General features: G+C 48.4%; 1 protein-coding gene across 5 annotated transcripts in view; it reads right to left on the reverse strand.

The window, feature by feature from the left end:
* Positions 1-27,301, reverse strand: part of SVIL (supervillin) — a 950,451-nt gene that overhangs the window by 775,543 nt on the left and 147,607 nt on the right. For all 5 annotated transcript variants that reach the window (XM_069648084.1, XM_069648081.1, XM_069648082.1 and 2 more), the window contains one exon: positions 3,992-4,055. Coding sequence is in view for 4 of the 5 variants with exons in the window: in XM_069648081.1 (XP_069504182.1) it covers positions 3,992-4,055 (64 nt within the window). In the remaining variant the exon portion in view is untranslated. The remainder of the gene's footprint in view (positions 1-3,991; positions 4,056-27,301) is intronic.

Below are 27,301 nucleotides of genomic sequence, written 5' to 3' on the forward strand. Positions count from 1 at the left end.
CAAGCCTGGTTGGACTAGTTAGTGGTCTCCCGGAGATGTGACTGCAGTGAACAACACGAAGAAGGGCAGGCACGCACAGGTAACAAGTTGTTGGGAACAGGTACTTGTGGTCCGCTTGCTGCCTAAAGTGACGCAGACGGCCAAAGGGAATAAATGGCAGTCTGAGCTGTCCTTTTCTCAAAAAGAGCTCCCATTGCTAACAAGACCTACGTCTTCTCAGGCCGGACCTAGTCCGCGCACCGTGTGTGCGCGTTTATCAATGACCACCAAGACATATGGCAGTTATCCTAGCCCAGATGACGTTGTGCTTTGAGTCAGCTTATGGAAAACTGGATGGTCTGGTCTACAAGGTAGATTGGCTGCAGCAGCGCTTCGAAAAGGAGAGTGGCTGGATCAGCAAGGCGGAGCAGAGAATTGAGTCTTTGGAGGACACAAGCTCTGAAATATGTCAAACACTGCAGTCTTTGCAGCAAGAGTTGAAAGGGGTCAGCACAAAGAACAAGGACTGGAAGGCCAGATCTAGGCGCAACATCAGGGTCATTGAGATTCGAGTCAGTCCAGCTGAAGAATTTGGAGGACTTCATGGAATACTTCATTAATGAAGTCTTGGACAATCTACCACTGTCCCTGCAGTTTCTAGTAGAGGATGCACCGTGCGTCACCACAGATGCCTAAACCTGGACAAAGTCTGCGTCCAGTGATTGCAGGACAGTGTGACTGTCTCTATAATTCAACAATCGGGCAAAGGGCCAGAGAGCTGAGCGACCTACAATATCAAGAGTCTCATTCTACCCGGGTTTACCAAGTGGGTAAAGTCCAGATTTCACCCCTTCGGTCCAGAAGGCCCACATATCCTTCGTCACTGCAAAGCGCCAACTGCGCGAGAGATCTTCAGTATGCCATACCCCTCAAAGCTCTGGGTAGTGTACAATAAGACACTTTCACTGAGCCGGCGGAAGTTCTCCTTTCTAGGGTCCATAACCAAGTACTGACTAAGTAGGTGGCTGTGGCAGACAGAATGTTCTCAAGTGTTTCTTACTTTATACAGGGTCATCCCTCACGGGGTACCCATGCATTGTACTTTAGGCAGTTGAGGGTCATTGTACGTTAGCCACTTGGGTCGTCTGTGCCGAGTTAAGTTCTGTGGGGGGGTCAATGGGTATGCCTTAGAATGTAACATTCTAGCCCATCCTTGATTCTTACGTATGCCACAATCGTGTGAAACCTCTCCCCTGTTGGAGGGTGTGGCGGGTTGTTGCTCCTGGCGTCCCTGGGTTGTTACCTGCATTTCTCGGTGTGGGGTTATGTTTTTTAGGGGCTTTGGGTTTTCACTGGGGTGGGGGTATGTGGGGTGAGTTTTGGATGGAAGGGTGTTAATTTTAAAATTGTTTCACGTCACGTACGGTTCCCTGGATCAGCTTGTAGATTTGTAGTAGGCTTCACTTAATTGGTCTTAATTTCGATCCCTGTGTCTGAATGTTTTTCAAAAATAAATGCGTTGACCAGATGTTAATGCCTTGAGTGCTAGTAAAAGGTTGCGAGGACACAGTAGTTTGACAATGCCTAACAGAGAAAGGACACTCCCGTTTGCTCCCGCCCACCTGGCAGGCAGAACGAATTTGGGGCAGGGGGGAAACAAATGAGAACAATGCAATATGGAAATTATTGCAAAAAAACTACAAAAACCAAATTCATAAAGCTAAAAAGGAATTTTATTTAATAACCAGATTGAATAATCAGGAAATCAAACAAAAAAGTTGTTTGAGATTTACAAAATGCTCGAGAAACCCGATTTGCAAACACAGCGATTTGGTCCTTCCACAGAGGATTAAAATAAGGCTCAACAAGATTTCTCAGACAAAATAAATATGGCACGTGCACAAATTGTTAGCAATCTGTAAAGCAAGACTCTGCTAGGTACAGTAACACCTAAAGTGAGAATCCCAGCTTCTCTTTCAGACATATAGTTAAGGTTGAGATGAAAGGTCTTCTTAAAAACATGTGCCCTACCTCCTGTTTAGGAGATATTATTCCTTCGAAACTCATTTTGAATAGCCCAGATACATTTACTTCCATCTTAGTCCATTTTGTGAATGCATCCTTTACTTCTGACTCTCTACCAAAGTCCATTAAGCACGTGGTTGTGACGCCTTTGATGAAAAAGCCAAGCCTAAATCCAGGGGATTTAAACAACTTGTGCCCCAATTCCAATACAGTATTCCTCCTGAAGATCATAGACTAGGCAGCAACCTTTCAGCAACATCTTTCACCTAAAGCAATTAGGTTTCAGAGAAAATCACGGGACCGAAAGCGCCCTCCCGACTCCTATGTTGGAGGCTATAGCGAGAAGTGGGTCAGGACTGCTGATTCTCTAGGATGTATCGTCTGCTTTCAATTTGCTGCACCACAGGTGCTTACTGGACGTTCTTGCGACCACAGGTAACTGCTCTCGGGAAGCCATAAGTTGGGTTCGCCCTTTTCTAAGCAACAAGCATTCAAGGGGAGGCTGGGGAGACGCCAGCTTGGCAGCTGAGTTAATACACTGGAGGGTCCCGCAAGAAACTTGCCTGTCCCCGACCTGGTTAATTGTATATTAGACACCTGTGTGACCTACTAACATATGGGAATTAATTTCACCAAGTATGCGGTTGACACTCAGTTCCTGATGGGGCTGTGTGGCTGTTAAAGCACTGACTCTTTTTCCCTTAATAGTATTGGCCGAACCGGTGTCAGTTGTACATATAAGGGCAACCACTTTCTACAGGACCTCTGGTGCTTCAGCCAGATGTCCCAACGTGTAGAACTAGGAAATGTTTCCATGGACAGAAAAGGAGTATAATTCCCAGAGGCATCCTCCGCGTGTAAAGACATTTTTACTCTGATAACATATGGTCGTCCTAGCTTGAATAGCTGGTGACCTGAGCTATTTTGTTATGAATGTTATTTTAAGTTACAGTGAACTCTACACCTAGCTCATAGCTTTTAAGATTTCTGGGCACAATGTCCATCATGTCTCCTCTTCCCCCCTCCTACTTATTATCGTATGTCCTCCCCAGGCATACTTCTATGCATGTCCAACTATTGGCGCGGACACGGCTTAGCATACCCAGTGCTCTCCCTTGAAATAGGGATTTATTTCTTATTAACCAAGCTGGTGAAAGCCACCCCACTACTATAGCCCGGTTGGGAACCTGAAGTTCATCATGCACCCACTCACCATCTAAATACATCTAGTACCATGCTACGTCGGTTCTAGATATTGCCATCACAATAGAACTCTGCTCTAAACTGCGCTATACTCTCCCAAATCCCACACTGATGCTTACCAATCACTGATCACATTTGATAAATATCCACGCCTACTTAAACAACCATATCCCCCTCCCACTCATCCCAATTCTTTTCCCTCTGATTTTGGACATTCCATTTTCTAGTTGTTCTTTCCCATTGCCTGCTTCTACAAAACCTCCCTTTCCTTGCCACAGACTACGGCCGGGCGACACCCAGGCAGGGTCACAATAGGTCACCATTCGGACAGGCCCAGGTGCCATAAGACCACTAGAGCGGTGGTGGTGGGGGTACAGAAACAAATCTTGGATCACACATGGAGAAGTACATTTCATGTTTTCCAGTACCCAGGTGCTGAAGTTTATAGAAAGTCATGCTAAGGTGAGCTTGCAAGATCACACGTATAGAACTAAAGCCACAAAGAAATTCATATTAGACATTGTGTATTAATATGGCGTTCCAAGGGCTGGAAGTTCACAGCCGAAATAAGGCAAGTTGGGGGGTGGGGGCAGTGGGGAGGGTCTAAAAAAAAAAAACTAAAAAAAACGGAGGGTGGGGGAAAAGATGGCGGAAAAGGGGTGCTGGCTGTCAGTCGGCATCGAACGTCCCTAGGCACTCTATTAGCTCCCCCCCCTCCCGTCAGGGTGCTACAAGTCATTAATGCCACCTATTAATGCGTACAAAAACTATGTACAAAGCTTACCTTACAGCTCGCCTTTGATACAGTCTGGATGTATGAAAACCAAAAGAAATTTCTCTGTCAAAATCTACAAGGAAAAGGAGAACATTTGTTTAGTAAACATACTTCATTTCTTAGACTGAAAGAAGAAATTGGTTAATTGCGATTTCATGTTTGCACCAATAGGTTAACCACTGATCCTACACTGCTATTAGAAATGTAACTTAAGAGGCACCCTTAACAAAATTGAAGAGCAAAGCAAATACTGTTTTGTCAGTATTCGGTTTGTCCTATCTTTTCCAATTGCTTCTCCATTGACTATCCTTCCCTTCTCACCAAGTCTGGTAGGAAGAGGTTCAAAAAGTATATCTTGGCCTCTAACCCTGGTCTTCCTATCGCCAACACCTACTCGAATGCTTCCGCCAGACAGACCCTTACCAACATCCTCTGTCATTCCTTTGCCATATCTATGGACTCCTCATATGGTCTCTGTGCTCTGCCCCATCTCCTCCTCTCCCATTAATGGTGGCACTCGCTGGGAAGTTCTCATGGCTTCCTTCAACTCCTCTAAAGTCATCGTTAATGTCTACCTTAATGGCACATGGTCCAAGGCCCTCAGGCGAATCTCTTCCTCTTTGATAGGTGCTTCCCTCGCCTCATCAATTTCCTCTCAACTCCTGCTGTCCCCTCCTCTTCCCCCTTGGCTACCTTGCCCCCCCCCTCTCTCTCTCCTCCTCCTCTACCCCTCCTAGGGCTCTTTCTCCTCCGCAGGGCGTACCTCTGATCTGTACCCCTCCCCAGAAGGTCTTTAAGGCGGACAACCTTCATATTGCCACTCTCAACCCTCGCTCTGCCGTCAAACACTCCTCTGACATCTGCCACCTCCTTGAAGAACTAGACCTTGATGTGCTTGGTCTTACTGAGACATGGTTCACGGCCACCTCTGTCACAAGCTTTGACACTCTCCTCCCTGATAGCTACAAGACCCGCTCAGCACCCAGATCCTCCCGTTCCGGGGGGGGGTTGCCCTGGTCTTTCCTGATTGGATTCCTACCTCTATCATTCCCACTCAGACCTACTCCTCTTTTGAATGCCTTGTCTGTAGGCTTCATCTCTCACCTACCCATTCTCTTACTGTGGTTACCATCTACCGGCCTCCTGGTCAAATCACCTAATTTCTCTGAGTGGGCAGACCTCTCCTCCTCCCTCCTGGCCTCTACCGCACAACTCTTCCTCCTCGGTGACCTAAATATACAATATACATTTAGACTCCCCTTGCTCCTCCTCTGTAGTCTTCCGTAACCTCTGTGACTCCCTCTCCCTGTCCATCCTCCCCTCTGGCCCAACTCACTCTGCAGGGCACACACTCGATGTCTTGATCTCCTCTGACCACCCCCTCTCCATCCCTCTGACCACTCCTCTCTCCTGGAGCGATCACTCCCTCCCTCATCTCATCTCTCCCTCTCCCCCACCCCACCCCAAGCCAAGCCTACCCTAACACTGCCACCTACCTTCTCGGACATCCGGCCCATGAAGCGTGTGTCAGTTGAGGCTTTTGCCGCCACTTTCTCACCCCCCGCCCCTCCACCTTTGGGTGTCTCACATCCTGACGCAGCCCTGTCTCTGCTCTACTCTTCAATATCTGATACACTTGATGCTCTTGCCCTTGTCATGAGGATCCGTTTGAAGTCCAAAGCCAAGTGCAATTCCTGGTATGACTATGACCTAGCTACACTTAAGTGTAGGGCAGCTGAGAGGATATGGAGGACTTCCTGCTCATCCTCTAACTGGCCTGTCGCCTGCTACAAAGGCAATACTGACTCTCTGTCCTCACCAAGAAGAGAGTCCACATTCAAGCTCGTGTCTCTGCAGCATCTAACAACTTGGCCGAACTCTTTAGAATCTGCAAGGAGCTGGCCAACCCTGCTGCAGTCTCTAGCCCTACTGTTGCCTCCCAGGCTCTTTGCAATGCCCTTGCCTCTCACTTTTTTATTTATTTTTTATTTGTATCAGTTGAAATTAATCAACCTTTCAAATACAATTACATATTATATATACATATAACACTTTATAGGTAAAAGTAGGGAGAAGGAAAGAGCAATGAACAAACATAGGATCAATATATACAAATCATGAATCTTACACTTCACCTTTAAATGAACTTTAAAACAAGCAATAAAAGAAAACTTATGAGATACACGAGATTGTAATACCTAGGCTTCGCCTTCAAATAGAGTTCATGAAAGACGAATATTGTCAATTAGTTTCAAGTTTTAAACAGAATAAGAAATTTACCGTGGCAATCTGTAGTGGTAAGTAGCCTGAGCCTAGCATTAGTGACCAGGTCACGTCTTGAGAAGCGAGACCTAGGTAGTTGCAATGTCTCGCAAAATGAATTTCTCGCAACGGTTGAAGGACTTTACATTCCGTGATAAAATGCATCAAGGTTTCACGAGTGTCCGTCGAGTTACAGTATTGGCAAAAATTCATTGAAATGCTCAGTAGCCCTCTCACTTCATTTCAAAAAGCCAGGACATCCTGTCCACCTTCTCCGCCCACACCCTTTCTCTCCATCTGCGATTTCGGACCCTTCTTTATCCACCCTCCCACCGTCCTTCTCGTCCTTTCCTCTTTTCACCCCTGACGAGGTCGCTAGACAAATCCGATCTATGAAAGCCTCGTCAAAACAGGTTCATCCCTTTTCCTCTAAAACCATCAAGGACCTCATTGACACCCTCGCTCCAGCCTTTGCTGAATTTTGCAACCACACCTTTGCCTCAGGATCCTTCGCCTCTCCTCTGAAGCACTCCTTTGTGCATACTCTTCTCAAGAAACCCACAGCTGATCCTTCTTGTCCTGCTATCGCCCAATTTCCATTACTCCCTTTCTTGGCAAACTCCTGGAATAGTTGGCCATCTCTCAGCTTAACCTTCATTCCTATTCTGTTGGCTGTCTCCATGACCACCAGACTGGCCTCAGAGCTGCCAGAAGCATGGAAACTGCTCTCCTGAACATCTGTGAAGATCTGCTCTCCAACCTGGACTCTAACATTCCCTCTGTCCTCATCCTCCTCGATCTCTCTTCTGCCTTCAACATGGTCAACCATACCATCCTGCTCAACCGTTTCCGTGAAAACCTGGGTATCTCTGATCAGGTTCCAGCCTGGCTGACCTCTTTCCTCTCAGATCGACCCTCCCAGGTCCAACTTGGGCCCTTCCTTTCATCTATCTTTCTCTCTACCTGTGGTGTTCCCCAGGGGTCTAGCCTCTCGCCCTGGCTTTTCAACCAATATCTGGCAACTCTTGCCCACTGCATTGCCACTTTCTGCTCACGACACGACACTTGACTCATTTTCAGGCTGCCCTCTCCTCTCCCATCTCTGATTGCCTAACTGCCATTCAAGATTGGTGTTCCACCAATGATCTTTGTCTGAATGCCAGCAAGACGGAGATCCTCCTCATCGGCACACCTTCACCATCCTTTCCCCTCACTCTCTGGCCGGCCTCCCTTGGCCCTCCTCCTACCCCCACCTGCAAGGCTAAGAACCTCGGGGTGATCTTTGACTCCACCCTTTCCTTCTCTGCCCACATCTCTGAGGTCTCTAATAATTCAAATTTACGACTGCACCTCCTCAGAGGTACTCTGCCTTTCCTCTCCTTCCCCCCAGAAGCTCATGGTATCCCAAGCTCTGGTTCTCTCCAGGCTGGACTATTGTAACAGCCTCTTTCTAAATCTGCCTGCCTCTACTCTCCACACCCTCTGCAACTAATCCAGAACAGGACTGAGAGACTTGTCCTTGGCCTCAAGCCCTGGGATCGTATCTCTCCAGCTCTGAAATCTCTCCACTGGCTCCCAGTGGATGCACGGATTGAATTCAAAACCCTCTGCATGGTCCACAAGGCTTTCTGGGGCCTGGGTCCAAAATACCTTCAGCTATCCCTCCACAAATACCTCCCCTCTCAAGCTCTTTGCTCCTCTACCTCCAACTCCCTCAGGGTCAGTCGTTTTTCAAAGAAACAAGCTGGGGGTAGATTTCGGTCTTCGGCTGGGGCCTCCCTCTGGACCAGCCTCCCTGCCACTCTAAAACATGAGGAGAACCATCTCCTATTCCAGAAGCACCTCAAGACCTTCTTTTCTTCTGCTTTCGCTCCCCCTCTCCCCTGCTGATCTGTTCTCTTGGCACTGTGCACCTGGCCACCCTCTGTACTTCGGGCCTAGGTACCTGCTCACCCTGCCACCCTCCCGCTCTGCCTCCGGGCCACCCCTTGCACTGGGGTCTGTATCTGTACCCATACAGCCCCCCCCTTTTCTTCCTGCACTTATCAGACCTACCCCGTTTGCTACCTTAAACCTAGCACTTGCAAATTGCTGGCTGCATTACCACAGTTTGTTGCCTTTAATATTTATTTATTGTTATTTATCTGCTTCGCACTTCCACTTCTCCCTCCTTCCATGCACTTTACCCCTCCCCCATGCACTTGCGCTTTCTCAAGGTCACTGGGCCTAGTAAGATAGCTGTTTTGTTCTCCCCTGTTCCCCTCCCTTGCTTTGCCGCGCTCTGAAACACTTGTGCACGAGCGCGATAGAAATAAAATATCAATCAAACCTTGCCCATTTGGGACTTCCTTAATCAGACAAGGCAGAAGCAAATAATTGCAGCCAAGTCACATGCAGAATTTTGACATTTCAGCAAATCACAAAACTAGAAATATACAAAAGTAGAAAATAATCAACTATACAGGTGTCATCCATCACTCTCCATATCAATATTTCTGGTACACTAATGCGACCGCCATGAGCCATCCCTAAAAGGGACAGAAGGGAAAAGCGAAAAATAGATCCAACTACAAGGGGAATTTCTGCAGAAACATTTGTATTACCCTAGTGCAAGGGCCCACATGCACAGAATAGTACACAGTTTACTCCTCTGAGCGGGTACTAGAAAGTGCACACAAAACACTGCAACATTTGCACTTCCTTCCACTCTCCTAAGCATACGTTATTACAAAACTATTGCAGCCCCTCCCATAATATGATACAACATGATAGGTTATTTGTAACGCTCTTAATACCCAGAGGTTTCTTAGCAGCGACCCGGGAATCGAACCCGTGTTGCTCCACGTCGTCTTGCTTCCAAGGCGAGCACATTGCCCCAGAACTATCCTCCCGAGACGGGAGAAGGGATACACAGACACCACAAATCAATAATACCGCACAAATCAGTAACATCCACCACAACGCCGTACCACATCTCACACACACACACACACACACACACACCTTGCACAGAGTTTACGTTCAGAGTCAGAGTGCAGTGCTAATGCATTTCCCCCCGTGTTCATGCTGCAGCAACGTGGTGCCTGTTTGTGGACTCCTGCAGTTTGCAGGAGCGAAGATAAAATGGCACGGGCCGCTCCCACAGTAGGATTGTTCTGCAATCCATAAAGCAACATTTTCTAATCAGCCCTGTTGTCCTCGTTTTAATTTTCTTTCTCCATTTTCGGGATGGAGCATTAAAGGACTCGGTCACTGGAGGGTGAACTGGGCCCAGGTAGCATTACATCAGCAACCCTCCGTCCAAGGTGTTCAATGTAAAGCAAAAGGAGGGGCCTTTCTCTCAGCAGGGCCCTACTGTGCAGTGGCAATATACATGGCAGAAAAGAAAAATAAACCCTTTAGTTAAGGTAGAGCGAAGAAGAGCCGATTCATCACAACAAAACCTAGGAAATGTGACGGCTAGCCCCCGTAAATATCCCCCCCCCCGCATTAAGTAATGAATTTAATTGTTTGGTTATTGCTAGATCGTCACCTGTGGCCACGACCCATATCCCTCACTAACAAAAACAAGTCAATCTGGCAAGGCCACAGTCCACGTTGCACCAATACAATTAAAAGGAGCATGTGCCAATAGCTAAGGTATTTTGTCATGGCCATCAGCATATGCCCATTCGGTTTGATTTCTGCAGTAATATCCCCAGGGAAATTCCCACAGAAATATACCGGTCGCCACGATGCCGCTTTGTGTTCCTCGCAGTGACCATTCCCAGGTAATGCAACAATTGCCTATTACTGTGGTAATGCGAAAACAAATGGGTAAGTCACTCTTTCCCATCCCCACGGTCTAGATGCCCCCACTGAAAATCCTCCCAGGCTCACTCCTAGCATTTTCCACCCACAGGTTCGAAGGATGCTTCCCCCCCCCCCACCCCTTTCCAGAGCACACCTGGCAGGCAACGTTTGTCTTGGCACAGTAATCCCTTACTGGCAACATGCAATCTACAAACCCCCACAACATGATCTCCAGTTTTATTACAACAAAATGCTACATGGGTTTGTTAGCTGAGGGTCTTCCCTGCAACAACAAAGTGAACGGTATTTAACACGCAGGGAGCGGTGCAGATCCATCTTCCATGCTGTTCCTCATAGGGGGAGGGCACCCTCCCCAACACGACAGGGCACATTACTCTTCTACTCAAGAGAGGGAGCCCCGCGTACAGGACTCCCACTCTCTACCTCTCAGTCCTTTCATTTCTTCCACACTGTGGCACCTTCCCCTTCACACCTCCCCCGGACCCCCACCCCGGCCATTGGTTCAGCAAGAACATGCACAGCACAGCCACGGTGGTAAACAACGGCACTGCCAATGACAGCGCAGGTAAGACATGTAACGGGGAAAGGGGCCAATAGTTCTTGCAATTGGCCTGCTTCATTTCTAGCATGCATCGCCAATCCTCGTGTTGAATTCCGGCAGGTCAACTCAGCCCTTCATCATTCTGAGGTCGATAACATTAGTACCATTACGTTGGTTAAACATCGGTTACGCTATGGGGGTGAACGCGTGCTCTACAAATACACACATTATGCTAGGCTATTAACATGACACGTGAGAGAAATGGCAATGTATAACACTGCATACACTTTTTTTGGCATGGAAATGCATTACTAAACAGTGTAATGATTCTTACTGAATAGCAAATATCACTTGCCAAATAAAAGCCCCCACCCCACATTAGGCAAAGGTTTTTAGAGGAAGCCACTTGACTCATTGAGCTAATGTTTAAGAAATTAGTCATTGGGTTCAATGGACCTTCTGAAGCAGGTATTCACAGATAAAATGCAATCCCTCAAGCGAACCATCTCCGAGGGTTTCTTAGTTAAAATAATCATTAAAAGAATCCATTGGTTAAGTGTCAAGTATTACAATGTATGGCATATTTCTTTACAAGATCCCACGTACCATCTGCTTTTATTTTGCATTTTTCAATGCCACAAAGTATATGGCCAAATATTAAAACCATTTAATGGTATGCAAGCAATAGGAACAGGGGCAGATTTAACAGGTTAAGGTTCAATCTGGTTATTACCAGAGATGCCCACCAGCCCTTGTTTAGCATCTGTTTTAGTGCACAGTAAATGCAGCCCAGGGGGAAAGGCTAGTCAAAGGCTGGATTATGTAAATCATATCCTAGAGGAGTCCTGCCTCACACACCAATATAACCATTACCATAAAGGCCCTAGCCGGACTCCGGAACCTCCAGGAAGGCCAGACTAGACTGCGGCTGCCAAGGAAGCCGGGGTCAAAATCCCACCTTCAGTTAAACGTGCCCATATTTCCTCCCCCCTACCCCTTCCCCCGCAAGGCTTTGTTCTTGTCCATGGTTTCTACATGCCTTCGCTGACCAGAACACTGCGGATGGCTCAAAGGCCTGGCCACAGACCGGTGTTGTCTCCTTAAGCACTTTACATACCAGCCTAGGGTTTTGCCAACCATGACATAAATAAGGAAACCAGAAACTTGAGGGTTTTTTGCTCGCTTTTCTGGGAGCTTTGGCAAATTCGAATTTCTAACATGCAACCCCTCCCAAATTTTGTTAGGGGGGGCTTAGGGAAACAAGCAGAAGGGCTTTGCCGTCTGTTTTCTCGGGCACGGCTTCAACATGCACATGGTCACCATGCAGCTAGTCAATTCCACACATACCCCCATAGTGTAGCAAACACCATCTCTCATCTTGGTGCCGCGCCCCAGCGAACATTTGCGTCACACGATACATTTGGTCTAATTGTGCACATGGATCCTCCACCTTTTGCTCCTCAGGCCTTCCTGAGCATCTCAACTGTCCCTCACCCTCATCCAAACGATCTACCCAACTTTTCTCCTCCAGACCTCGCTCCTCCCTACCACTACTGAATATTCTATCATACCACTCCTTTGCCTCTCCGACAGGCAAAGCACTCCAACGCCATAAACTATGGCAAGAGGAGCAATACAAATGCAAGATACGATCCTTCAGTATATGGAAGCCAGGGAGCCCACCTAGATCAGATCCAATTTTACATTCTAAAGGCAGACACAGGCACTCCTCCCTAGCCACCCAGCAGAATGTAGTCTTAATAATAACTTTATCCAAAGTGCTTTACATAGACTTTCCTTTATGTACAATTATTTTTACCCAATCGAAATTGGGTCTCCGTCTATCAATCTCGGAAGGATGAAAGGCTGAGTTTACCTTACAGAGAATCGAGCCAGAGACCTGTAGATCACACACAAGTCACAGCAGTGAGCTCTTAACCCACTGACCCAAATTGCTAGCTAATGCAAGGACCATTGATGCCCATACTATAAAGGGTTGCTGTAGAGTGCAAAATGCAGGTTGCCGCACATTAGATGAAAACACCAATGTGAAGAATTCCCTGGAGTATGAATGTTAAGGATTCTAAAGGGGCGTCGCATTCCAGACCAGGACTCGTGATACTGGCCAAGGATGCAGCGCACAATGAAAACACAATTTATTACGAATTCAGTTGAGAAGTCACCCAACCCGTCCCACACACCCCTTTACTAATACCCCGGGTCGCAATGGACAATGAACATGCCGGTGTGCAGTAATAGCATATTTATTCATTTTTAATTCCAATGAACATCACACTAATTTAATATAGCGCAGCAATAACCAGTGTGGTGATAATTACACTGTAAAATGATAGAACACACTTAGTTTGACCTTTTAACATAAGAAACCCAATGCACAATTGTATAAAAGCAAGATTACTTTTCGTAATCCCTGTTAACCAAATTTTGTGTGGGTACAAAGGAGTAGCAAGGAGTCAGGTGTACTAGGCAACAATTAAAATCCGAACTTGCCCCTATGAATGGGAGGCAAAATCAGATGCAAGCCTTTGAAATTGAGCAAAATAGCACTCAGAATTACTAAATACTTGTTTTACATGTGTGGTTGAATGAATGAGGGAGAAATGAGTTAATCAGTATCAGAGATGCAAGAACACTAGCAAACTTCAAGGCAATGTACTAACAACGGGCATACAGTTCGGAAAATCAACTTGGGAAGGATAAACCCAGTGCAGCCAAATCACACGTTGAGAAATTGAATTTGCTTATTTTCACGGGATTAAAATGACAAAGCAGTTTGAAAAACGAACTAAACAGAGATAATCGAATTTCGTTTTTTATGCTAACATACAAGGCACATACATAGCAGGGATGAGACTACAGTGAAAGGTAACTTTTGATGGGTGGTAGGATAAGATTCTTGAAAGGGAAATAGAATCAGATTTTAGGATACTAGCAGTACACAGGTAAAAGTGATTTAAAAAAGGAAAATGGCAAGTGCTACTACAACTATAATTGTGTCTAGATTATCAATAAGAGAAACGCTGCCTGTGAAAAGGGTTAAGCTGCAGTCTTAACCGCCCCCCACATGCTGTGTGTCTCTTTATGTGGGAATTAATTTGTTTATTCCAAATATGAATAAGGACTTATGCAATGGACTAAAAGGATAAGAAAGAATGGCACCAACACATTGAGATCAAAAACACAGAAGATTGACCATTTTAACAAATTACTAGGTTATTTATGGGATTGCTTATAGGGTGGAACAAATGGCAAGGTATCAAAATGGGATATGCTACATTTTGCTATGGGAAGGGGTTACACTTACAATAATCACTTGCATTGGGTATTTTAGACAGCCAACCGGGTTTCTGGACATCAGGACATGGATATGGTCACGGCACAGCAGCGGCTTTCCTTTAGAACACAGCGGGGCAACCGGGGTCTGGTCTCAGTGGATAGCGGGGCATCAACTGGATAAAGCAGGTAGCGGGGCAAAGCAGGTACCGCTGGAGAATCCTAATGAGGATTCAGCCACCTTTCCCGCTTTCTCCCTGGGTTATGGGGATATTTGTAGGGTTTGAGTTCCGCAGGGTGGTTCTGCCTGGATAGGAGAGTCGTGATCAGCTACCCCCTGTCCTGGCAGTGGAATCTGGAATCTTGCAGGGCGAGTACGGAAGGTCTAGATCTCTGGATGTGCTGGAGCAGGACAATCAGAAGAGCTGTCTCCCTAGAACTCCCTATGCCTCCCCTTTATATAAGGAGCATGACAGTATTTTTACTATGTGGGCTGAACTAAGCTAGGCCTACCTCTAAATCGGATAGGTCAAGCTATACGGTCTGTCTCCACCGTGGAAGCAGATTGGACTGAAGGAAGCGACTCATTTTTATGGTGTGTGCTTTTATGATGTACAGAGCCATCCCAAGGTTATTTTTGCCAAAATCTGTTATGACACAAAAATGCACCTTTTTCCAGTTGTTGCGCTTTTGGAAATCATAGGCAGATTCCATATTTTACACAGATCCGGTCACCGTAGTCCACTGCGTTCTCAACCTTTCCTACAACCTTCAGGGAAGCGACAATTGCACTTATACACAAGAAAGGCAAGCCCCCAGAGGACTGTGGGTCATATCGGCTGATTTCCCTCATAAATATTGATAACAAAATATTTGCTTAGGTACTAGCCAATCTGCTTCTCCAGCTGATGCCGGGATTTGTCCTGGCAAATCAGTCAGGTTTTGTGCCGAGGAGGACCACGTCCTACAGGCTGCAGAGGTTCTTTGGGGGTGTTGGCAGCAGTGGAGTCCAATCCCTCAAGATTCTTGATCAAATGGTGTGTCTTCAATATCAGGATTTTGTTGAACAGGTAATTCTTGCTTTAGGACAATCAGGCTTCAGTTTGAAACATGGCACAGAGACCATGCTTTTGGATTTGAAGTCGAATATTACTGGATTTATCGATAAGGGAGGCCAAGTCTTATTAGTGCTCATCGAACCCTGGCTGATTAAAGTTGGAAAATGTTCAAATAAGCTGCAGAGTTGTTTAAAACCTTTCTTGGCCCAAGGATGGCACGAGTAGCCAAGGATGAATGTAAATCACAACAGACCCCTCTAAACTGTGCGGTCCCCCAGAGTTTGTGCCAGTCACCTCTCTTACTGAATATCTACTCAAGACCTGTGTGTGACCTCCTTGATTGTCTGGGTGTGCGGTTCGCAAATTAAGCGGACTACACACAGAACATCCTGGAATTATCCGGACCCTATTCAATGGACTTAGTAAGGGAAAATGAGATTCATGGTGCCATCAAAATCTGGATGGCAAAAAAAACTCCCAGTATGGCAGCTTTTTGATCGAAGGTAACAACATCACCGTTTCAAAACATGTCATAACATTTGGGAGTCTTTTTCGATCCTCAACTGACTTTTACAAAACACATTGCATATCTGAATTCAGCATGCGCCTATACAACACATTTGCTATGGCAAATTTGCCCCAATTGCAGCATCAATAATAAACACCAAAATTGACTACTGTATTGGTCTTCTAGTGGGCACCTCTCGATCCAACCTAAAGAAGCTGGAAGTGATTCAGAACGGAGCAGTTTGTGCAGTATGTAGACTTGACCGAAGGGCCCATGTCTCTATATCCCATCAGAAACTTCACTCGCTCCCCGTCACAGAGAATATAATTCAAGACCTCTAGTTTGGTCTAGGTCTGTCGAGCGACTGCCCACCCTATCTTTGCTCTCGGATTAGGAGAGCTCCTATTGGGCGTATGCTGCGCTCAAATAAGAATAATCTTTTGGCTCAACCTCGTTTCTCATTGAAGAGGATTGGAGGATCCAGTTTTGGTTCATGGGCCCACCTCCCATTGTCTGGAATGTATTACCATATGAACTTCCATCCATTCCTTGGATCCCACAATTTAAAAAAGGCTAGAAAACCCATCTGTTTGACAAAGGTACTGATCAAATGCACGAAGGCAGATCCATTGTAGGCTTACATGCGTTTTTGTTGCATGTCTTGCAGGCGCCCTGAAGTCTTTGGGTGTGTTGGCGCTGTTGAAAAATTCCATAGAATAGAGAGGGCTGCAGCTATATTGCTAGATGCCGAGAAAGCATTGGACTCCGTCAAAAGGCCCTTCCTCTTCTTCATGCTGCAGAAATTGGGGCTAGATATATTAAGATGGTGCGACTCCTTTACACCTCCCCCTCTAATAGGGTCTCAGTGGGGGGGGCACCTGCCAGGTGTGGTGGAAATGGGGCAGGGTTTCCTTCATTCCCCATTGCTTTTTGCACTGGCGATGGAGCCCTTAGAAGCCATAAGCAGTGAGGGGTACTTGCAGAAGGGTATAGAACTTGGGCCTCATAGGATGATAATCTATTTTTATGCCGATGATGTGGTCTTGTACCCGAGAGACGCTGTTGACAATTTGACGCTGGTGAAGCAGCAGGTGATCAGGTTTGGGAAATTTTCAGGTCTGCGGATTAGCCATAACAAATCAGTCGTATTCCTCCTCGCGGAGTGCACCAAGACCTTGCCCGATGAATTTGGCTTTCGATGCGATCGAAAAACACCAGATATTTGGGCATTGAAGTCTCACAGGACACAGAGATCCTTTTCTGAGAAGATGGGGCTAGGGCCGTTAATTCCCTTAAGGAGCATGTCCAGAGGTGCACAGGCCCTCCACTGTCCTTGATGGGCCGGATCTCCTTCAGTAAAATGGTTAGATTGCCGAGGTTTCTATATCCCTTTACTAACATCCCAATGTTAGCTGGCAATATTTTTTGCACAATTGAGGGGAGTTCTTGCAGGGTTCCAAAGGGTGGGGAAACAGCCTATGGGGTCCTGGTACACGTTGACTGACAACCTTATTCCAGGGGCGGGCTGGCCTTGCCTGATTTTGAGCGCTACTATTGGGCGGCACAAGCGTACTATTTGTCATTTTGGTATGCAGCACATTTTGTTAGGCCCCATGTTCAGGTTGAGAGAGCTTTGGTGGAGCCAGATCTATTTAGTACGGCGATCCTATGTAAATGTAAAACCGAAACCGGGGGGTGGGAGGGCAATAACACATGCACCATATGGTACAGTTTGGCTGACGAGATGAAAGTGGGAGCCCTCTTCGCACCCGGGATACCTGCCAGACATATGGTTGGCATGGGGGGTTCACAAGGGAACAGGCATACTTGCAGTCGGCCTCCAAGTTTGGGGTGGATACCTTTGGAGACTTTTACCCAGATGGGAAGTGGATGTCCAGGGAGTGGCTTCGGGAGAAGGGGGGGGCTCTTCTTCTCTAGACGTGTTTACGTATTTCCAGATCAGGAACACAATCAAGGAGAGGTTTCCCACTTTCCCCGACCCTCTGCATATCTGCTCTCTGCTTCAGGAAGTCATTCAGGCCCAGGTGGAGGGTCATCTGGTTTCCCAACTATATAATCGTTTGATATCGGATATGCCATGGGAGTAGGGGACCACCAGTTCAATGAAAGCAGTCTGGATGTGGAAATCTCTGACAAGGACTGGAGCTATATCTCAAACTAAAAAGGTTCGCTGAATGCTAGGTTTAAGCAGATACACTTCAACGTTGTACATCAAACACACCTAACCCCAGCTAAACTCCATAAATACTATCCAGAGATGCAGGATGAATGCGCATGCTGCACGGCCAGCCCAGCTGACTTTGATCACTAGTCCTGACAATCTCCGGTGCCGGCCTGGTTTTTGGGGTGGGGGCTTGAGGGGGAGGGAGGGCTACTTCCTAAAATCTTCTGTATACTGGGCAAAAAGGTGGGGAGATACCCACCTATAGCAGGGCACGAGTACATCCCAGCAGTCCTAAGCACAGCCGCAGGTTGGCGGGTGCCCTTCTGGTGCGGACGCGCAAGCTGGTGGCCATGGCAAGGTGGATGGGTCCACCATTCCAGGGTCGTTGGAGGATGTTACTTACTGCTATGATCACGAGTTGGCATTCATACGAACTATGCCTTTGCCCGCCCGGCACTCGGACATGTGGCAACCATACATCCAATATCAAACCCGGACTCTACCCTTGACTGCAGTGGTAACCTACTCAACAGGGGAGGGGCACAAAAAACCTTGGTAGTGAACACTGGGTGGCCAAAAATGGTACACGTAAATAACTCAATTTCAGGTGGAGTAATTTGCAGAGAACACCATGCTCATATGAAATCGTGTAGTTCCTCAACAAGCTAGTGATTGATAAGAGGCAGGCATCAGGCTCAATGGTCGCCCTGTGGCCTAAACGTAAAAATAAATAAGTGTGCAATTTGTGTTTACTGTCAAATTTTAAAAAATGATAGTCTTATAAATTAATGCAACAGCAGTTTCAGCTGCAACTAAAATGTGTAGCCCCATCCTTAAAAAAATCAAGTAGGGCCTACAATAGGAAAATTAAACACATAGGAAGCGGACAACAACATTTAATACTGCACTCTGCAGTCGGAAATAAAAACGCAGCAAGACAAAAATTAAAACCATTTAATAAAGATCTTACTTCTACCACTGATCTACTGTTGGATGATCTTATGGGTGTTCTCCCACTTCACCGTGGGGGCTGAAAAGGCAGTGAGCTCGAAGCTGCAGAGGGTAGTTTTGATCCCAAGTGCTAAAACTGAGAAGCTGGCAGTCTGGCCTTGCGGCTGAAAAGAGCAGAAGGAGGGTTCCGGGGGGAACGCGAAGCGTTTCCCCCCCCCTCCCGGGGAGGTTTTTGGCACTGCACACGGCCAGCGAGTGGCCGTTGGGGCAGAGCACCTCTCCGAGGTATTTAAGGGGCCAGGGAAGGTTCGGGAGGCAGGAGACGGTTGGACTTGGCGGTTGGACTTGGCGATTGTGAAGTCCTGTCGCCTGCTCCTGAGCCTTCCCTGTAGCTGGGCCTAGGGTGTCGAGATTAGAGACGGTGAGGTAGGGTCTGGTCAGGCGTTAGTGGCGGGGGGTGGTTAACTATAGTTCAGGTAGTGGGGAGTTATAATTACGGCGGTTTAAAAAAAACAAACTTCAGTATTACGGGGGTATCGTAAATAAGTAACCCCCGCCCTTTACCGGAGCCGCCGACGGCGTTTCTCTTGGATCCTGTCGGGTGGTTTGGGTTTTTGCCACAGTTTTTGTTGCCGGTGGGGGAGCCGGGGTGCCGCGGGGGAGCGAGGAATAGTAGAGGGGCACATCCTTCCTCTTGCAAGTAGTGGGGGGTCACCCGATTGTCCCCAGCACCCGGTACTGGTCCCGCTCGCCCGGGTCGTACTGGTTTCGGGGGTGGCGGCCGGGGGTCAGCAGCAGAGCCCGTGTGTCCCGGGCTTGAAGGGTCCTTGTGCGCGGTTACGGCCTTCTGGCACAGGGGGAAGAGCAGTCCTCTTAAAGGGGCCGCTCTCCTTTTCAGGTGACTGCAGGGTAGTGCGGTGCAGCTCATGAGCCACCAGGGGGCGGGCCGGTACTGCTTTTAAGTCTCTCATAGGGGTTCCCAGGGTTTTTTCAAAAAAAGAAAAGAAAAAGAAAAAAGGGATTTATTAAGGGTTCCCAGCAGCAGTAGTAGTGGGGGGCTCCTGGGTGGTGTACTAGTCGCTTGAGCAGGAGTGGAGCTAGGAGAAGGGGGTTCTCTTTAGGACAGGGGTATTTGCTAGGTGGGGGGAGTTCAATTAAAAAAAACAAAAAAAAATACATACATACATACATACATACATACATACATGATAGCTGGTAATTTTGAGTTAATTAACTCGCTGAGGTCATTAGGGTTATAGCGCAATTTTCTTTAGTTCCCCCTCTGCTAAGGGTAATTTTTCCCCGGGTAGGTACCAGCTCGGGGGCGTAGTTAGCTAGGGAGCGTCTAGACATATTTCAGTGCCCTATCAGACTAGTTGAGCACGATGGTGGGTCAGGGGGCAGGCAAGAAAGGGATAGTTGATGCTAGGGCTCTGAGGGAGGCCCTGGAAATCATCAGCAGGGCATCTAAGGCCCAGCTGGAGGGGGCAGTGGGGGAAGTCACGGGCGAGGGGGCGATAAGAGGGGGTAGACCGCAGCGTAGAGCTGCAGGTGATGGCTCTCGCGGCAGTGGTGGCTTGCACCCCTGTGGTGGTGAGAGGGGAGGGGAGGTGTGTTAATCCAGGGGCAGGAAGAGGAGGAGGGAAATGGACAAGAGGGCGTCCGGGGGAGAAATGATTTCGGGGGGCCAGCCATCTAGTGAGGGAGTGAATGATAGCCCTAGGGAAGCTGCAAGTGCTCAAAAGGAGGTGGCTCAAGCGAACCACAGCGGGGCCATTGATGGGGTGCAGAAGGGGGTGGCAGGGCAGAGGGGAAGAGGTGGTAAATACCTGCAGAAGAGTGCGGGTGGGAGAAGGAGGGAGAGGTCCCCATCAATTGAGGAGGATAGGGTGGGGCGCGGAACGGCCCGCCCGGGTAGGAGGAGCGAGGGCGGAGGGTGCTGCGCAGCCCCCGCGGGCCATGTGGAGGTAGAGTGTTTGAGAACGGCCCCTCCTCGGTCAGCGCACGGAGAGCCTAGAGGGTGCAGCACGGCCCCTAGCAATGTGGACTCCAGGGTGGAGGTCTGAATGCCTCGCCCGAGAGAAGAGGACCAGGCAGGGGTTTCCGCGGCCCCGCCGGGAAGACGTCAAAGGAGGGGCTCGCAGGAGGATGATCAACTCGACTGGGGCATGAGCTCGCAGCCACAATGGTATTTGAGGGGTGATGAAAGTGGTTTGGAGGATTATGTGGGGCAGTGGGAGAGGGAAGGTTATAGGGTGGTGGGGGAAAGAGGGGAGGAGAGAAGGTATTGGGGGGGGATCTGGAAAGGCAGGTGCAGGGGGACGTCGGGGGGTAGGAGGGTGGGGGAACTGTTGGCTGGGTGAGTCTGCTGACATGTTTTGTCCCTGCAGTAGGAGCCCTCAAAGAAAAGAGATGAGGAGCATCGGTGTGGACGCCAGACCGCAGACGGCCGGTGTGGAAAGAGGTGAGGGGGGAAAGGGAATGGTCTTCTGCATGAAATGAAGGGTCTGGACTGCAAGGGGTAAGGACAGAAGTTGGTGTACAGGCTATTTGAGCCTTGGGGGTTGAGAAGAGCATTTGCTCAGTGGAGATCCAAACGGACATGGTGGTGGAGCCATTGGTGCTCGAGGTGCAAGATGGAAAAGAAAAGGCGGTTGAAGCGAAAGGCAAGGAGAAAAAACTGCCATACATGGGGATAACAAAACCGTTGGGGGCGCACTCGATGGCAGCGACCAGAGAGAAGATTCAGGCGGGGGAATTTGTAGACGTTTTTAAATTGCTCCATAGGGAAGTGAGAGCTAAGGAGGGGTCTAAAGAAGAGGAGAGGGAACTGGCTGCGCGCCCAAGTGTACCGGTGACTATTGAGAATTGGACGTCGGCATTTATCATTTATGCCAGTGTTTATTGTGAAAAATTCCCTGAGTTGTGTGGCCCTACTTAAATATATGGACGTAATTAGGAAGGCTTTCACGAGTTTTGGGGGCTTTGGCTGGGTAAGGTATGATGAGGAATTTAGAGCGAGAATGGCAGAGGACAGTCAGGCGGTATGGGCGGAGATAGATATGGATCTTTGGCTGCAATGGATGGCCCCAACGAGGCCTGCCCTGACACTGCACACAGCAAGTGGGCTGCCGGTGCCTTTCCGGCCCTTTCTTGGTCGCCCCGCCCATGAAGGGGCGGGGGGAGGAGGCAGAGGGCAGTCCTCAGCGGCATGTTGGGCGTTTAATAAGGACGGCTGCACAAGGACCCTGTGTAGGTTCAGGCATGAGTAGCAAGTGTGGAGGAAAACACCCTCTTACGCAGTGTTTCCAACAGGGAGACAGGGGGACAGGGGGAGGGGGAGAGGTTCGGGCAGAGGGGTTGTGGGGAAAAGCTTCTACGCCAATTAAAGTGGGGGTGCTGCAGAAATGGTTGCAATTTTATCCAGACAGGGAAGGGACGAAGATTTTGAGTGAGGGGTTTAGTCAAGGTTTCAGATTGGGATACCAGGGCCTAAGGGTGCGCCAGTGGGCTGAAAATCTGAAGTCAGCCAAAGAAAATGTTGAAGTGGTAAGGCAAAAATTGAGCAAAGAAATAGCGGCGGGAAGGATTGTAGGGCCATTTGATGACCTGCCGGGTGACTTAGTTATATCCCCACTGGGGGTGGTGCCCAAGAAAGCTCCGGGGGAGTTTCGATTAATACACCATTTGTCATGGCCGGCGGGCATGTCAGTCAATGATTTCATTGCCCCGGAAGAATGTGAGGTTGTATATGCAAGTGTTGACCAGGCAGTGGAGCTGGTAAGGAAAGAAGGGCGGGGGGCCTTCATGGCCAAGTGTGACATCAAAGCGGCTTTCAGGTTATTGCTGGTGCACCCAGAGGATTTTTGGTTGTTAGGTTTGCAGTTTGAGGACCGCATATACATAGACAAAGCCTTGCCAATGGGGTGCGCAATTTCCTGCGCGCTGTTTGAACGATTCAGCTCCTTCTTACAGTGGGTTTTTTCATTTAGCTCGGGGTGGGAGAGTGTGCTGCACTATCTGGACGATTTTTTGTTCATTAGCGGGGCAGATAGAGAGGGAGAGTGCAAGGGAATGCTAAAGTTGTTTCAGGAAATAATGGAGGAGTTGGGTGTGTCATTAGCGGAAGACAAAACAGAAGGGCCTGCAGTGGTGTTGACATTTCTGGGAATTGAACTGGATTCAGTGGCTATGACCTCACGCTTGCCGCACGACAAGGTGAGCAAACTGGTGGTGTTGCTGAAAAGGGCAGTAGGGGCCAAGAAAATGACGCTGGTTGACATGCAGAGATTGGTAGGGCATTTGAATTTTGCATGCAAGGTGGTGGCCCCAGGACGGATGTTTTATGTTTTATAGGAACATGGCGAGGGCTATGGCGGGAGCAAAGTGCCCACATCATCGGATAAGAGTATCGGGGTCAGTGAGGGAGGACTGCAGAATTTGGCTGCGTTTTCTGTAGAAGTTTAATGGGGTGTCAATGTGGTTGCAGGGAGACCCGGTGACATGGGAAGTACAGATATTTTTGGACGCAGCAGGAGGTTTCGGAGTATTTTGGGGGGTAAATGGTGTGCGGAGAAATGGCCTGATCTGTGGTTGAAGGAGGGAAGGAGTATAGCATTCCTTGAATTTTTCCCCATTACTGGTGGCATTGGAGTTGTGGGGGGGGGGGGGGGGGATTTGCAGGATAGGAAAGTGAATTTCAATGTGGACAATGAATGCGTGGTCCATGTGGTAAATAGGCAGTCAGCAAGGGATCAGAGGGTGGCAAGACTCATGAGAGAGTTTGTGCTGCGATGCATGGAATTGAATGTGGTGTTTAAGGCAACACATGTGCCAGGGAAGGATAATGGCATTGCTGATGCATTATCTCGTTTTCAATGGCAGAGATTCCGTGGATTGGCTCCAGATGCGGATCAGGAGGGGCAGCAGATTCCGGAGGAGCTGTGGAAGATAGGAAGATGAGAGCGCTGGCTTTGGTGGAGGGTTCATTGGCCGGGGCGTCTAAGGAGTCATACAGGAGGGTCTGGAAGGATTTTATTGGGGGGGGGGGGGGGGAAGCGCGTAGTTGGAAGGGTAGATGGGACGCGGAAGAGCGACGGAGGGATGATGTCATGAACTTCCTCCTGAGGTGCATGGACAGGGGCTGGTCAAGAGCAACTATAGCAGGGAAGTTAGCAGGAATTGCTTTCTACGGGAAATGGTTTTGGGGTTTCCAGCCGAGTGGGGGGGAAAATGGAAGGATGGGCAAGGGAAAGTAAGAGGGACAAGGACAGGAGGAGGCCGATATCGGCTGAATTGCTGCAGAGGTTGGTTAAGGCAGTAGGGGGAATTTGCTGGTCGGTATGGGAGGGGGAGCTTTTTGCGACCTATTTTACGTGGTTATTTTTCGGGGCTTTTCGAGTTTCGGAGTTGGTGGGGGGAAAACGGGGGTATGGGGGATTGCAGTGGGAGGATGTGCAAATCACAGAATGGGGTTTGGACATCAAGATTAATAAGTCTAAAACGGTCCAGAAGGGGAAGGGTTCCTGGGTTTTGTTGGGGCAGGGGAGCAAGGACTTATGCCCAGTGCAGGCAGGCAGGTTGTGGAAGGAGCGGTGTGGAGGGAAGACAGGCTTGGTGTTTAAGCATGAGGATGGGTCGCCGGTTTCAGCGGCACAAGTTTTGGGGGTGTTGCGGAAGGCTCTGCTAGTGGTAGGGGAAAAGGGAGAGGATTTTGGTACATATTCATTCAGGATGGGCGCAGCATCGGAGGGTAATAGGTTGGGTTTTTCGGAGGATAAGGTGAAAAGTTTGGGGCGTTGGAGGTCTGGGAGATACAAGGGGTATGTCAGGGAGTTCCATAAAGGGGAATTTTGAAGGAAGGTGGCAGAAGTTGGCTGACAACAGCGTGGGGGTTGTATGTATTGTGGCAGTAATTTTGTAATTTATTTTTCAGATGCTGTGCGAAAGGAGGCGGAGTTGGCGCAAGTGTGGATTGTCGGCCATTCAATTGTTAAATGAGCTGGGAAAAAAGCGGAGAAAAGGGTTATGGGCAGGCAACTGGGGTGTAGCTACAAGGATGTGGTGGTAAGATGGCAAGGGTTAGGGGGCCTGCGCTGGGACCAGTTGCTGCCTATGTTGGCGGGGTTGCGGGAACGCTACGGGGCGCCGGAGGTGTTCATTATTCACGCTGGGGAGAATGACCTGGTAAGGGATACGGGGTTGGCCATGCTAAGGAAAATGAAAAGGGATTTAGTCTGGGTGCGGGAAATGTGGCCTCAAGCAGAGGTGTTGTGGACTAAGTTGTTGCCGCGCAGAGTGTGGAGAGGAGCGAGGGAGCGATAGAGCGGGCTAGAAAGGGGATCAACAGAGAAATGGTGAAGTTGTTGTGCCTCTGTGGCGGTGCAGGTGATGGAACATAAGGAAATAGTGTATGAGGGCTTTATGATCTTTAGGGAGGATGGTGTACATTTGTCGATTTATGGGAACAATCACTATTTAGCGGACCTGGGCTCTTGGCTGGGAGATTGGTTAAAGAGTTGGAAATAAAGTAAAGTTGTGGGGGGGTGGGGGCAGAAAGAACACCTCGGGGTAGGGTTTTCTGGTGCCAGGGGCATGGCCCCTTTTGATGTGGGGGGAGGGAAGCACAATGGGGGAATGACACGGGAAAGGATGGGGTGGTGCTGTTTGCACAAGCGGGCCACCCCGGGGGAACAGGTATTGAGCCTGGAGGGGCATGGCCCCAGGGAGAAAGCGGGACGCCTGAAAAAGTGGTAAGGAGATGGTAGGGTCCAAGGGACAGTTAGGGAAAATGGCTTTAGTTAATTATTTAATTGTTGGGGGAAATGAAAATGTGTAATTAGTTAATTGGTTGTTTAAATATTTTGTTAGTCTGTAAGGCCATGGAGCCAGGTAAGCGTTTAATTGTAAGCTTTGGCCTGTCACATTAAAGCGACCTTTTCCACTTTTAAATGAGTCTGGGTTTTTGTGCAGTAAGCCAAAAGAATATGGTCTGCTTAAGGATGAAAAGTGCTCGATTACCACAAATTGTTTCCTTTCTAGCAGGACCCGTTGTTCAAGTGCTTAATTATGTGCAATTAATTAGAATTGAGGGGATGCGTGAATCGGGCAGTAAGGCCCGAGCCGGCAGGCCATTACCGCATAAGGTAATGCCCCCCAGGGCCCATAGTTAACCAATGCCCTGGGGGAATTTACCTATGCGGTAATGGCCTGCCGGCAAGGGGCTTATTGCCATTAGTACCCTGTGCCGGGGTACTAATGTTTTGGGGGGCGGGGGTTTTGGTTGTGAAAGCAATTGCCTTTCGCAGACAAAAAAAAAAAAAAAAAGGCTGCTGCAGACTGAAAAACGTAGTCTGTTTTCTCTATCCGTGGCAGCCATAGTAATCCAAGAAAATGCCCACCTCCATGGTGGCCATTGGTGTAAATGAAAATGTTGTGTCGGACCGGAGCGAACTGCACAGTGTTGCTTGCTTGGGATTACCTTACAGTAAGGCCACGAATGTAACCAAAGATAAGATATTCACAGGTTTTTGCCACGCCGTGTACGAATTCGCTAAACAGACAGCAGCACTTTCACCTGTATAAAATCTAAAGTAAACGAGTGAGAACAGAGCCATACTTAAGGATCCCTCGCTTGCAAATAATTGCACACCCAGAAACCTACTCTCGGTTTCAACACTCCCGAAGAGAAATAAAGAAAACATTTTTAAAAAACACATCGTCATACTCCACCCTTAGCCAATTAAGCAAAATGCATTACTTCGTTATAAAAATGACCAAGCGTAAAAAGTCCTTACATTCACCAGAATGTTGCACCCTCTCTGCTCAGAAAACGGCCGTTTCATGCGGTGGTGGGTCCCATGATCGGATTTCAGTCCAATGCATTTGAACGGGTGACTGCTGCTGAAATGCAGATCCAACAGCAAAGGAGTCTCATTGCAATAGTCTATGTGAACCACCGAGTGAAGGCAATCCCAAACTTGGACATGACACCGCTGAAGATAGGAGACCTGGTGCAGCACAGTACATGGACCCTCTGCTAGCATAGAGGAAAGCACCCTCAAGTAATATCCAGAGAGGAAAACGTAGTATGGAGGTTGCGGGTAACTTTGCATGCATGAGGCACAATGGAGGGCAGGAGAGCCCACAACACCCTTTCATGGCTGCCAGGCTATGAATAAAACAAATGACCATGCTGTTAAGTGCACTACTCTTACTACACAGTGAAGCGACCCTGATTTTCTTCACTGTGGGACAGGTGCGTGTGGATGTTTCGTGGGCGAAGGCGGAGGAGTATGCTTTTACACTTAAAACCAGACCCAGACTGGCAAAGGAATTCACCCACCAACAATGCTATGATATGGCATTTATAACGCGCCTATACGCGTTTCAAGGTGTGACGAGGCAAGGGAGGGGAAACAGAGGGAGGACAGACAGTTATCCTACTAGGTCAGGTGACATTGAGCTCACGCAAGTGCAGGGGAAGGGGAAAAGTGCGGGGTAGCGGAGGGGACAGTGCAGTACATAGGATAACAGTAAGAAAATAAGCACAATAAATAATTAATACCCTTGCACTGCCACCAGCTGGCCGCACTTGTAAGTGCAGACATCAGGTGCCCAGTGCTAGTAGGGGCTGTGGGGATACAGAACAGTCCCTGAGTGCAGGGGTTGCCCGGGGGCAGTGCAGGTCTGGGCCCGAGATGAGAGG

Source organism: Ambystoma mexicanum, chromosome 2q (genome assembly GCF_040938575.1).
Source record: "Ambystoma mexicanum isolate Mex_15411 chromosome 2q, UKY_AmexF1_1, whole genome shotgun sequence".
Lineage (NCBI taxonomy): Eukaryota > Metazoa > Chordata > Amphibia > Caudata > Ambystomatidae > Ambystoma > Ambystoma mexicanum.